Here is a 14,157-nt window from a genome sequence, read left to right as displayed (position 1 = left end):
GAAATAACATAAAGGAATGATTAACAAGGATAAATTGTAATTAAAGGCTCACAACAGAAATAAACATAATTGGACTTTAATTGTGATAAAAGGATCTAATTAAAGAGAGTGAATAGAATTTTAATAATGTTCTAAAAAGAATAAAACAAAGACAGACAAGCAATGCTCATGAGGTTGCTTGAGATTTTTATATTTATCATCTTACCCTCATATTGCCAGTCTGGAGTCAAAAGTATAGTCATCAATGGAAGCAGATCAGAAAAATGGAAGAAAAAAGGAAGGAAGAATATATGTATATATTTAGTGAGAGATTTGAAGATATTCAAAGCATTATATAATAGCAGAAATTACCTAATAATTTGTGGAAATGAAATATATAAAATCTTTCAGATTTTCTAATTCTAATATAGTATTACACAATAACTTAATATACATCATTAACATTTTAGAAACAATTACAGATATACTTGAAAATAATGAAAGATACATTCTATGTATATTTAACCTTTCATATGAAAAGATAAAAAACAAATTATTTACAAATAGCATAATATCCTTATACTGAAAAAATTATTCAGAATAGAGCCTGTCAGTGAATGGTGATTACTAATTCATTGCTCGAAACATTACTAATATCCTGCTGAGTGTCACACAATAACAGACATAGAAATAGTATCATGAGCTATAATTAGAATGAGAAGATTGTGCTTGAAAGATGCCAAATATATTTCAGAGACATAAAAGCATTCTCCTAGGAGGTAAAACAGGTTTGCTTTTTTTTTTTTTCCGCATCAGATTGATGTGTATTAAGGAGGGAGCAGGAGGAAAAGAGTGGGGTCCCCTTGCCCAAGTTCTCTTTAACATAGCACAAAATCCCCAAGTCGCCACCGTTCAGGTAAAGGTGGATGATTGTGAGGCCCTGGTTCCAGCAGCAAGCCAAAGAAAAGCTGGAGGATGTGTGAGCCTCCTCATCACAGAGACCCAGGGACCCAGACCGCTTCTCCAACTCTGACTCTGGCAGGCTCGCCTGTCAATGTGCTCCTGGCCTCGGTTCTGCCTCTTCACCACAAACACCCTCTGCCCTGACACACTCACCAGCAGTTTGGGTTCTCCAAAGACCACAGACAAGTGCTTGAAGGCGTATGTCATATACATGGTCATATAGATTCATATATATAGTCATATAGATAGCCATATATGTATATATATATGAAGAGAAAATTAACTTTACATTAAGTCATCCAAATATATGTGTTATTTGGAAGATGATTTCAAGTTCTATTTATTAAACTGTTGAAATTTTAATGAAAATGTGCATGAATAGGAAAGCCTTTGGCAAGCACAATTGTATATTATAAGGTATAGTCTCTTTCATATGAAGCAAAGAAGCTGAGTCATCTACAGTTTTTCTCCTTTTATCTTTGTCAATATTCTAGGAGTTCCAAGTCATAATATTTCCAGATTTGTAATAATTTATATTCATTACCCTCCTTCCCTCTCCTTCCTACACAGCTTGGCATGGCTCAATTCTTCACTGATTGTCACCTCTATTTTACAGTGGTTTCCTCCCAGAAGATTTGCTCTTAATCTGGATTTATTTCATGAGATTTTCCCTCCTACACCCAAATCAAAGTTAAAATAACACCATTCCTCTGCACAAACATCTATGTTCCTTTTGGAATATAAAAAGAAAACTTTCTTGAACAACCTGTGAAGTTTTTAATAGCTACATCTGTTCCGTGTTTTGGATTGGTTTGACTGCATCCCTCAGAAGTTCACGTGTGAAAAGCCTGGTCCTCTGTGTGGTGATTTACGGAGGTGGTGGAAACTTTAAGAGGAGCCTCGTGGGAATTTGAGGGCACCAACCTCAAGGGGGATAATGTCCTTCTCTGAAGATTCTGGTTAGTTCCCATAACAGTAGACTGATAGGAAAGAGAAAGCCCAGTCCCTGAATATTCCTCTCTGCCTTCCTGTGTCACCATGTGACATCTGTCTCGCCAATACTGCCAATACTACCACTGTGATGGTATCCACAATGGAGCACTTACTAGAGATCAGACACACGGGGTTGCTCAATCTTGGGTTTTCAGCCTCCAAAACTATGTATTAAATAAACCTCTACAGATATTTTGTTGTTGAAGCAGATAATTTCTAATAAGGCCCAAACATTCTTTACTTAGAATTAAGCATCCTGCCCTTCACTTACAATAAGCAACTTACTCTTGTTGGAACCGACCATATATTTTTAGGGAAGTTTTATTATATAGAATCATTTTTGGATTTATTTCTGCCTGACAAGTTTCTTTTTCTCTTGGTAAAATTAGATATTTTACCTATTTCTTAACAACTCTACCGTATCTCTGAGTCAGAATTTATCTGTTACTCCCATGTTGTAATAATATATAACATAATATCAGTATTAAAACAAATATCACATATTTGTTATTTTTCCTTCCTTTATATACATCAAACATAACCCTTCATTTAATAAAATTTGTAGATTAATTGCTATCTACTATTATATAAATTATTTCTGTGTACTCTGTGATAATAAAGAAATGTAACAGTTCCTTTCTTTAAGTATCTTGGGTAAAAAGGGTGAAAAATGGAAGAACATCCATACATGTATATTACAATACTGTATATTAAAATCAATTATTTAATAAATTTACTAATGAAAAATGACTAAAAGATGAGACATCATACACATGGAAAGTGAGTATGAGATGTAGAGGCAATTTGTAGAGGCAATAATGTAGAGGCATTTTGTGAAGAATAGAATAAAGGAAACCTGATTGCTTCTTTGAGAATCACATTCTTGGATTACCAACTATTTCTTGTATTTCATGGAAAAGAACAGTTATTTTCTAAGACCATTCTTTCATATATACATAGAAACTGCCTTAGTTAAGATCATCATAGCTATAGAGACTTAATAAAAAGTGTGCATTTTAGAAGGAATGATAGATTTTTTAAACAACAACGTTTTACTTAAGCAAGAGGGAAGTAAAGGGAAGAAGGAGGAAATTGAATAAAAAACATTTTAAAACCATTTACAGGCCAGTTGCTATCAAATTTAAAGACAGACTTTCTCATACAGCTAAGCCACATTATGCTCTTCATATCCTAACCCAGCCTAACTCCCCTATTATTTACATTCTCATGGTTTCTTCTCTAGACATAGCAAACCAAATTTACATTTGCGGTGCCATTTGCTGAACTGCACTTTTTCCTTTTCTTCCCCTGGTAAACTTTATTCTTCTTTTAAAACTCTCTCAAAGCAGCACTTCTTGTCAAAAATCTTCCATGATGTCATTCTGGATTAATTGCCTCTAATGTATATTCCTTCAGGATACACTGAATTCCACTGGATTAATTACTCATTTGGAAAATATTAATTAAGTTTCTCACAAGGGCATGTTCAGTTCAAGTTTGTGTCATACTCATCTGGCTAACCTCAGAATCTGAGTTAGTGCTGAAAGATTATTAATTTTCTGAACTGTGGTCTGACCAGCTGCAACCTCCCATTGAACACCCATTCCATGAGAACTACAAAGTAGTTTCAGTCTTCATTGTCCCTTTACTGGAAGAAATACCCCAGATATAAAGGCTCACTTAACATTTCTTCCCAGTCAGACTCATCTAGATGACTCCCGCTAAGCTTTTTCTTCTAGCAGATTCCAAATCCCACCAATAAGGTCCTTTCATGTTCAATAGACATTTAAAAAAATTTTATTCAATTAAATTTATTGGTATATTTTAGGTATAAATTATGATCATGTTCATCATTGGGTATTTGTACCTGTACATGAAGTATCTTGATTTTTTTTTCCCCAATCCCCTTCCATCCCTTCCATCCCCCACACCCCCATTTACAAAAACTTTATTTTCATTTTTTCTTTTCTCATATTTTTTCCTTTCCTTCTTTTCTTTCCCCCACTGCCCTCCCTACTTCGCCTTCCCTTTTGAACTTTTTCTTCCTATTTTACTTCTGAATCTCTCCAAATATACATATTTTTTACACTTTTAGATTCACACCACCAATGAAGAAAAAATTAAACACATAAAAATAAACTATTAAAAATATTATTCCTAACAAGAAATGTGTTTGTTTTGAAGCGATACGTTCATGGAAATATAATTAATTATTATTAAAATGGACATACTATTTTTAATACCAAGTATATTCAGAATGGTCTGAAAAGTAATTTTTATGGAATATCTAAAGTTGTAATATGTATGTAAAATATCTTATTTGAAATAAAAGTGAAGAATGGTAAGAAATTGGGGGCTTGTATGCCTGTCCTCCACAGTCTGAATAATCTGCTTGCCATGGGAATGACAATTTAGATGCTGATAGCAGTACGTAGGCAGTGGAGTACTGTAATCTCTTTAATTTCACTCTCGACTGTCCTGGTCAAATCACAACTTATTTTTCATATCTAAAAGGCCCCTACCCATTTCTGATGTCTAATCTGTGGACCCGTTCGGTATATGAATATACAAACCTGAATGTTCAGTGTGGCTTGTCTCTGTCTTGTTCAGGTGTCTGCAGATTTGCACATATACACACACTGAATCAGGTAACTAATTCAAAGCTATTTGGCCTTTACTGACAGCAACATTATTTTTTCTTTGAATTTCATGCTACACAACCATTTTATTTTCAATTTGTTTCATAAGCTGCAAACAGAGTGACTGTTTTCATTTTTCCAATTGATCTTTGCTATTATATTCATTTCCAGGGAAAATACACGCAGGAGTTAAATCTTAAGGTGAGTATTTTTGTTTTACATTTTGATGATCTCACCTACAATAAAAGAAGGTTTGATCTTGAAGTTTATAAGATCAGTGGAACAATACTCTTAAGTTGTGCCATCTAAAACTAGTCAACAGAAACATGGAGTTGGATCATGACTAACAGGAAGCAAAAGGAACTGAGTAAACTAACAAAGCACATAAGTCATTTCAATTTTAGGATGGGATATGCTATCTATGATTACTTTTTTCATATTAACATTACAGATTTCAGAATTTTCCATAGAGAGAGTAGGCTATTTAGTATGCCTTGGTGGCATCATGGGTGGATTCTATAATTTGATTAAAACTTTCCAGCAGTATGGTCCAGGAATATCCACTGAGGTCACTGCTTTCATCAGAACAATTTATTGCAGCATATGTACTTTGGCATGTATTTAAAATTTTTATATACTTAATTTTATTGTAATTGGTCTATTAACAATAGCAGACTTTTATATAGATGATAGTTAATGAATGAGAAGAAGCCTATTATTTTACATAAGGATTTGAAAAGTCTGAGTAATTAAAAGGAGATGAGTTAGGGACTACTGCAAGAAGACAGGACAGGGAGGATATTTTCATGAAAATGCTGATCAGAGAATCAATAAATAATTTTAAATTTGTTGTTGTTTCCAGTGATTTTTACTGATTCTAATATTTTGTAATTTCGTATAAATATCAAAATATATTAACCTTTGTGCCCAAATGTAATTTTCTTACATAAAGCTTCAAACAGGTTGACTTGGAAGCTGTTTTACTTTTCTTTCCATTGATGATTACAATTTTTTTCCACACTTGTCAAAATTCCAAGTAACCATAGGTATATTTGAAAAATTTAAGGCAGATAACATAATTCTTAGCCTAAGATGTAATATCACCACTACCATCAGAAGAGGTAACACTCCATTGTAGTTAAGAACATGATCTTCAGAAACAGACTTCTTGATTTCAATACTAGCCGTATGTAAATGCTTGCTTGCTTTTATGACTTCTGAAAGCTACTTAATTTCTCTGTACTTAGTTGCATTGTTTGGAAAATGGATGTTGTTTTACAGAGTAGTGCTAGGTTTTAAAAATCATATGTAAATTGTGGTTAGGAAAATTTTATTTCTAACCAAATGAGCTAATCACATATAAGCACACATTTACTTGTTTTAAAAGCAATGGCTTACATGTAGGTTTTTAAAAAACATTTTAGTAGCATTTTCAACATTCCTATATTTTATTTGTAAAATAATAGGCTTGGGATGATTAAACTTAATGTGCTTCTATTAGAGACAATATATTTAACTGTATGAGATGCAAAATATATCCTCTTAAACTATCTAAGAAATGTGAAAGGCTAAACTAAAAATAAATACCCTTATATTAGTAATTAAATAGAAAGTAAATAGTATGTGTCTTCTAAAAAGCTTGTCAGAAGATCTTGCTCTCTATTATTCCAAAATCTCTCTAGAAGGTCTTTTTTTTTTTTTTTTTGCTGGTTAGGTTTTACTATCAGATTGACCAACTTGTCTTTGTTGTTTTATAATAGTAAAAAGAAGTAGAAAGGAAGGGATACATGTTTGCATCAACAAGGAAAACAAATAATCAAGAAACACTTTATGAAAAGCATTTAAAGAGTTTACATCCTCTTGCTTCTGGACTTGAATGTGTTATTTGCTACTAATTCTTAATGAGCAGATTCAGCAGAAATTCTCAATCATGATTCTTATTGGATACTCATAAAGTCAAAAGATAAAAACTGAGGTCCGGGGATTTAGCTCAGTGGTTCCAGCGCCTGCCTCACAAGCACAAGGTGCCAAGTTCAATCCCTGGTACCAAAAAAACAAAACAAAACCAAAACAAACAAAAAAACAAACTGAAACATTAACATCACTGTTTAAAGTTATTCTTCTAACAGAGAGATTCTTAAGTTTGTTTACAACCTACACTGCATATTTAAATATAATTCTATGCAGAAGACAATTGGGTATACCTAAGCTTTCATTAAAGAAGCAGGCACTGTGAACTGGAGAAAGCAAAACTGGTAATTATTTAATCATTTATAATATTAAAAATGTATTCATGTAAATTTCACATCTGTTTTCCAGGTATGTCTCACTTCCACTTGAAACGAATCTGCCAGATTTACAAGTTAACGAGCATTGCAGTAACTTTCCTACTTAAGTAAAACAATACAGGCTTACATTTCTGTGACTTTGCAAGAATGTGTTAATATTTAACCTTTATTTACTACTTTTCATATGTATGAAGCAGGGGCATTATTAGACAGAAAAGATCAAAGTACTTGATGTCACTAAATTGGCAAGGAAAGTTTAAATCTATTTGGTTAACAATAGTATTATATCACTCTATTTTCATATGTCATTGTGGTATCAAAAGCACTAGGTGAAAAAAAGCACAGGTAAAGTTCTGTTATCAAAAAGAGAAAGTCTGAGAGAGGAACAGGTAGCTGCTGGAGCTGAAAGTTATGGAACAGAAAGAACATTAAAAAAAATCAAACCTACTTTCTCCACATATCTCATATCACGTTCTCAGTGATTCCTTTGTTACAACTTCAACTAGTAAGAGTTTGCTAAGGGTCAGACAAGCAGAAGTCATCACTGAGGAAACAGTGAACATAGAACAGAAAGCTCCAAATGTCCTGTATTCTTTCCATTGTTTCACAATGAAAATGCAGTGGCAGAGGGTAATGTCTACATGTGTCAACTATTTTAAAATGTTGCTACTTCATTTAGTGAACAATCTCTTTCTGCATCATAAACTTTACAGAGAGTAAATTCAAAGCCAATTTCAGGCAGCAATATGACATGACCTATTTTGGGCAGAAGGAAAACTCTCGTTGGCAAGTTGGCAGACAGCACTACAGCCTCAGGTTGAATCTACATATGCACAAATTAAATCCTTCAAGAAGATTGTATTATGCTGACATTGCTGCCATCAACAATAAGAATGAAAGCATATTATTGATAAACTAAATTTATTTCTGAATTGGAAATTTTCTTTAGAGCTCTCAGAAAATGAAAGTAATAATGTACCAAAGATGATAATTTTACCTTTTGTATTTAGAGATCATAGTTTCAACATTTTCCTGGCCACGTGTACAATAGAGGTTCAAGAAAACTTTATCTTCTCCTGGTTTACCTCTTATAGGCACATTTTTAGACAACTCTATACATCTGCCTGCAGTTTTGAAGATCTGCTGCTCTACTGAGGGATGAGACTCTACATTTCACTTCTTTGTTTTTCTTATATCACACATTTTGCTAATACTTAGCTGAAAGAACACTTTAGGGTTGATAATTGCTCTGTTCATTATTTTTTAAGCTACATGGTTTCATATTTTGAGAATCCACCTTCCAGTCTCAGTGTTGTATGTATGAAGGTGTACATAGAGTGATATTATGTATCATATCCAGAAAAGGGGCCAACACAAAAAGTAGAAATCAATATTTTCAGAATTTCTCTTACATTATCAGTATTTTATCACATCTCTATCCAAATTAACTTATTCAAATAAGATGCAAGACTTGTTATTCTGTTATTAGATCTTTTTGCCTCATAAACTTTGGTAATGTTTTTAACATAGGAGGTGGTTGCTTGGAAAAATTCAATTATGATAATCAGAATAAAGACCTAGAAAATGAGATCTGGATTGTCCCCATGACCCAAATGTCTGTACTTTTAGTTTATGAATGTGGCACTTACAGAAAGCTCCAGAATTAAATAGAAAACACCAATAAAAATAGAGAACATGTAGAAAAAAGTGATATTGCTGAAAAAGCTCCATTTACGATTTAGGTACAAAGAAGAAATCACAAGGCAGAACTGTTTAGAGTAAATAATGTCTTTCTGTACTAAAATAGCTCCTGTATTGCATTATGGCGCATTGTACTAATTAATACTTACATAAATGACCTTAATACATCACATAATGTTTAATTTATGCCAAATCTTTTATTAATTGAATATACGCAATATATTTTGGATATATTTTTATCCACAAGGCTTAATTAAAATGAAGTTATATTTTTGTTCTTTCAAATTGTCAAAGACTTTATTAAAGGAATAATATGTAGTTGTGGTAGAGAACTAAGAAACTGATTATTTAATGATTTTTTAGAGCTGTAAATTATGTTTTATGAAAGTTTAAAAAAAGAAAGGAGAAAGAAAAGAGAACATTTTTAAAGTAACATTTCAATAATTGTGAGAAAAAGCTCTTTGACCAAGAAAGTATACTTTGGGAACTATCCTAATATAGAAATAATCAGAGAAGTATATATATTGCTGCTTAAAGTACTTATAATAGTGAAGCATTATTTACATTTATTCAATTATGATTTGGAAATATTCTGCAGCTGTGCCAGATACAGTTCACCAACCCCCCTCACTCCAAAACCTCTTGTTGTATTTTCTTTTTTTGTTTGGTTTTGTTGTACTATCCAGGATGGGAAGGTTAAAACTATATTTCCCTAAGTCATTTCCATTAGGTTTACCTGATAAATTGCCAAGCAGAATCACTTTCCTGGCATTTGGAAGAGGAAAAAGAACAAGTAAGCCAAAGGGAAATCAGTGAATCATAATGAAGACAGTGTATTCCTCTGTGGGTTCAGCTGTTGTAGGAAAATGCACGTCCAACCCAATGGATTAAAGATGCTGCATTGAGGGACTGCAACACTGAACTTTCCACTAGAGAGTTCTGATGTGTACTTTAGTATCTCTGGCTCTTCTGATCTTGCCACTGTATTCAACCGTCACCTGTCACATGGTAATAAATCCATTCCAGATGAAAGAAATTTGTATTCTATCATTTGTATTATGAAATTTGATGAATGAATTAGCTATTGCAAAATATACTCATGATGCTGAAAAAAAATTTTGAATAATGAACAATGGCCATGAGAAGTCAAAAAAATAAAAAGCAGGGCCTATAGATGTTATATGATTTCCCATTTTTATTTTTAATTTTGTATTATAAAAACTTTCAATATTAAAGGAAAAATAAATGATGATTATTATAAGTGCTTTCTAATGCTTAGAACTAAGTTTTTCATGTATTATATTTATAATAACAAATCTAATGGATATTTGAGAGAAAAATAAGGAACTTCACTTTTCTATGAAAATACTTACAGTAAGTATGACAAAAACTAGAATTAAATTGAATTACTTGTTATTTATGTTCTTTTCGTTGGTACTGGGAATTGAACTCCAGTCCTTCTGCTTGAGCAGTAGGCAGCAAAACCACTGAGCTAAATCCCTGGCCCTATTTTTTTTTAGTATAATGTGAATCTTTATGAAGCATCCAATTTGTGCTGAATAGTACAATTAAGCTCACATTTTAAAAGAAAAAACAAAATTCTTTGAAGGAGAAGTTAACATTAGATTTCAAAAGGTTGTTTTTATTTTGTTTCATTGTTATTTTTACTGTCTTGGTGATCCAACCCAAATCTTGTATGTGCAACACATGTGCTCTACCCTTGGGCTGCTTCCCCTGTACAAAAATTTGTTTTTAACCAAACAAATGAAGTAAACACACAAATTTTCAGAATGCTAAAAAAACCCAAAAACTTACACACACAAATAAGAAAAAGCTGAATACATAAATTTGCATCCATGCGGAATCAAATTATTTATATTACTTCTGAACAAAAATAAAGTGCACAACTCAAATAAAAATGATGTTAATCTAGAAATTAAAATATGTCATATAAACTGCGTTTAGTAGATGTATGCTTTGGACATTGTGTGTAGAAGAAATTATTTATGAATCATAACAAGAAAGAAGGATATTAAAATGAAATAAACCCAGTTGAATGATGACTTAAAACAATAATTTGTGAGCAAAATGTAATTAAAATTAATTACCTACATACTAGTAAAGCTAGCTACAAAAATTTTATTTTTACTTTGATATATTATAATGCCCCAAGATTATAAGTAGCATATATTCTTTTATCTCCCTTAACATATGCATATACTAATTGATGTTTAAGTATATCAGACCATTGTTTTTACTACTCTATTCACATTAATAAGATTTCTTTAGAAAACCCCTATTATTGAATTTTTTCCCTTTAATTACTTCAATTTACAATCACATTAAAAATAGTATTCTTTCAAAGAAGAATGGAGTACAAACGGAGTTTGAACCTCAAAAAAAAAATGTGTGCTGGCCTATACATTACAAATGGAAATTTGAAACATACTTGCTTTAATTTCTATGAACTTTTGTTAAATTTTATAAAGCAAATTATTAAAGAAAAAAATATATTAAATATGCTAATAAAATTTAAAAAAAGAAGTGAAAAATTATTTTAATTTTCCCTTTCAGTGACATCAGAGCTTCCACTTGTCATTTAATATTCTTTCTACTGGAATACATGGGTATCATTATTACTCCCCATAAACACCAGCAGGTTTCCTTGACTCAAGTTAGACATGTTTTAGAATTTTCTCAAGGTTTGGGCATAGATACAACAATGAATATCTGTTTAACCTCTTTCCTTCACGAATAATCTCTTTTTTGCCTTTTCTGGGACCATACTTCACTCTATTTTTTACATACTAAATGCAAGAAGAATCGTCCCAAATTCCTAAAAACAAACTATATTGCTGTTAGTTTATGACTGAAGCTAATAAAGCATGAAACAAATACACAACTATTGTACATGAGAGAGAAAGAAATCAGTCTGTCATGTGGAACCCTTTAGTGTTGATGTCAGTTCTCTATTGTCTCCAAAATTTAAATGGTATCATTAATGTGCTAGGCACATTAATGCAATGATTAAGGACATGGGCTCTGATATTAGTTACTTTGGGTTTAAGTAGCAGCTGATGATTCCTTCATGTTTTGTTTTTAGAACGTTACTTATACTGATTCTCTGCTTCCTTGCTGTAAGGATTAAATTATATAATAATAAAGCAAGTAAAATAATATGTAGTGTATAGTAAGTGCCATATAAGAATTGACTACTAGTATTTATTACATAAGGTTAAAACAATAGAGGTCAACTGAATGACTGTGTCAATATAATGCAGGTAAAATTACATGTGAAAGACTTATTTGTTTATCTGAGGAACTTTTGCCCATCAATTTATTGTAAACAATAAATAAGTACTTTTAAAGTTTCTCTAACATATACAGTATATGTGAAAATAAAAAATGTGTAACAAGAATAGAGCTTGCCTCAGACTTTGACACATCATAGATGTTCAATAGTGATCTTTGTTACTTTGTAATGTTCTTGTCAGTAAAAAAGATAATGTGTCTGCAGCTCCTAATAGGAACTTTTTTTACAGGAGGTATTAATACTGGTATTAATATCAACCTCTCTTGGGACCCATGTAGATCAACACCCTCTCTATAGATTGAACCAGTTGCAGAAGTTAAAAATATTTCACAATAATCCAATGACACATCTTAAGCAAGAGCAAGTCAATGCTACATCTTAAAATACCAAATGCAAGGAATTGCATATGTGTTTGTATATTTCTGATTATTGCACTGAGGATAATCACTGAGAATGTATCTTCTCAATTCACCTAATGAAATCAAGTGTAGGACTAATTCTCTTCTATAAATAGTATGCAACCTCTTAAAAAGTGTGAATTTTTAAATCCTCTCCATGACCACAAATTTTAAAAAATGCCACTTTACATCTGCACACTTTAGCACTCTCTTAATCTTAAATACAAAACAAGCATACTTTAGAATCGATTTCTGACTTCAAAGATGATTGGATTCAGTGACCACTTTTTCTTTGTAATGATAAATTTATTCAACATCTTAATATGTCTTACAGTGACAAAAGGTTGTTTTCTTCCTTATCCCCATTGTTAGAGGTAATTTAAATTAATTCCATAAGTGAAGTTCTGTGCCTTTATCAATACAATGTTACACCTGTCTCCTTGTTTTTAAATAACTTTTGATTATGAATATTGAAGATATTCAACCTGATGTTGTAAGATATATATATAATATATAATAAAAATGTCACTACAGTGAAGCAAATAAAATATCACAATAACACTTCACATAGGTACTCAGTTTTTATCTTTGTCATAAAAGTAGCTAAAATCTATGAATTTAGCACGAATCCTATGTATAGTACCATTGTCCTATTGGTCTTCATTTTTTACATTAGAAACCTAGAAGTTTTGTTATACATATCTGGTATTTTGTATCTTCTGACCTATATCTCTTATTTTTCTCACCTCTACTCTGCTCTAGGAGCCATTTTTTTCCACTTCTTTTTTTTTTTTTTTTTTTTTTTTTTTTTAGTACTTGGTATCGAACTTGGGACCTTGTGCCTGCAAGGCAGGCAGTAGAACTCCACATCTGTTTTTATATATTTGATATTTAAAGATTCCACACATAAATGGCATCATATAACATTTTTCTCTATACGTCTGGCTTATTTCACTCCTAGCATAATGTCCTTCAGACTCATTCACGTTGTGGCAAATGACAAAATCTCATTATTTCTTAGAGCAAATAATATTCTTTTTTATATATGAACCAGAGTTTATTTCTCTATTTGTCTATCAGTGGACACCAGTTGTCTGCATATCTTAAATACTGTAGAATAATGTTGCAATGGATATGGAAATACAGATATATTTTTGAGTTGGTAATTTCATTTCCTTTGGGAAAATGCCCAAAAGAAGGATTGTTGGGAAGTATGGTAGTTTAATTTTAATTTCTTCAGAAGCTTCCATTCTATTTTTCATAATGACTGCACACATCTACATTCCTACTAACAGTGTACAAGAGTTTCCTTTGTTCCATATATTCACCAATATTTATAAGTTTTTCTCTGTTTGATAGCTGATATTTTTACTTGGAGTGAAAAGATATCTGCTAATGTTTCATACATTCAGTTCCCTGATGATTAGTAATGGTGAGAAAATTGAGAAGTGAACTCTCTTTAGTAAACAGAGCAAGGAAAACTGAATTTCCATATGCAAAAGAATGAAACTGGGCTCTTAGAGCACACCAAAAAAGCAACTAAAAATGGATAAATGTTGTAATTGTAAGCAGAGCAAGCAGAAAATACATAGAAAATAGTGTAGGGAAAAGTGCCTAGAAATGGGCATTGGTGATGAGGATGAAGATATTTTGGATATCACACCAAAGCTGAAGCAACAAAAGGAAAAATTAAAAGAAAATAAATAGAACAAAATCAAATTGAAAAGCTTTTGCATAGCACAGGAAACAACAAAATGAAGTGATAACTTACAGTTTGGGAAAAGGTATTTGAAACCATATAAAACTAAGTGATAAGAGATTAAAGATAAGAGACTAACTTTCAAAATTTATAGACAACTAATACAGTTCAACAGTGGAATAAT

General features: G+C 31.8%; 1 protein-coding gene across 18 annotated transcripts in view; it reads right to left on the bottom strand.

The window, feature by feature from the left end:
• Pcdh15 (protocadherin related 15) overlaps positions 1-14,157 on the bottom strand; it is a 1,622,160-nt gene that overhangs the window by 670,196 nt on the left and 937,807 nt on the right. For 13 of the 18 annotated variants that reach the window (XR_015440346.1, XR_015440347.1, XM_087184836.1 and 10 more), the window contains one exon: positions 206-220. The exons of the other annotated variants lie outside the window; for them this stretch is intronic. Coding sequence is in view for 11 of the 13 variants with exons in the window: in XM_087184836.1 (XP_087040962.1) it covers positions 206-220 (15 nt within the window). In the remaining 2 variants the exon portion in view is untranslated. The remainder of the gene's footprint in view (positions 1-205; positions 221-14,157) is intronic. 18 annotated transcript variants of the gene reach the window in all.

The sequence above is a fragment of the Heterocephalus glaber genome, unplaced genomic scaffold (genome assembly GCF_053883595.1).
Source record: "Heterocephalus glaber isolate CG9 unplaced genomic scaffold, H.glaber_assembly_v1.0 deba00001497, whole genome shotgun sequence".
NCBI classification, from domain to species: Eukaryota; Metazoa; Chordata; class Mammalia; order Rodentia; family Bathyergidae; genus Heterocephalus; species Heterocephalus glaber.
The sequence above is the reverse complement of the archived record's forward strand: the minus strand, read 5'-3'. Positions and strand labels throughout refer to the sequence as shown.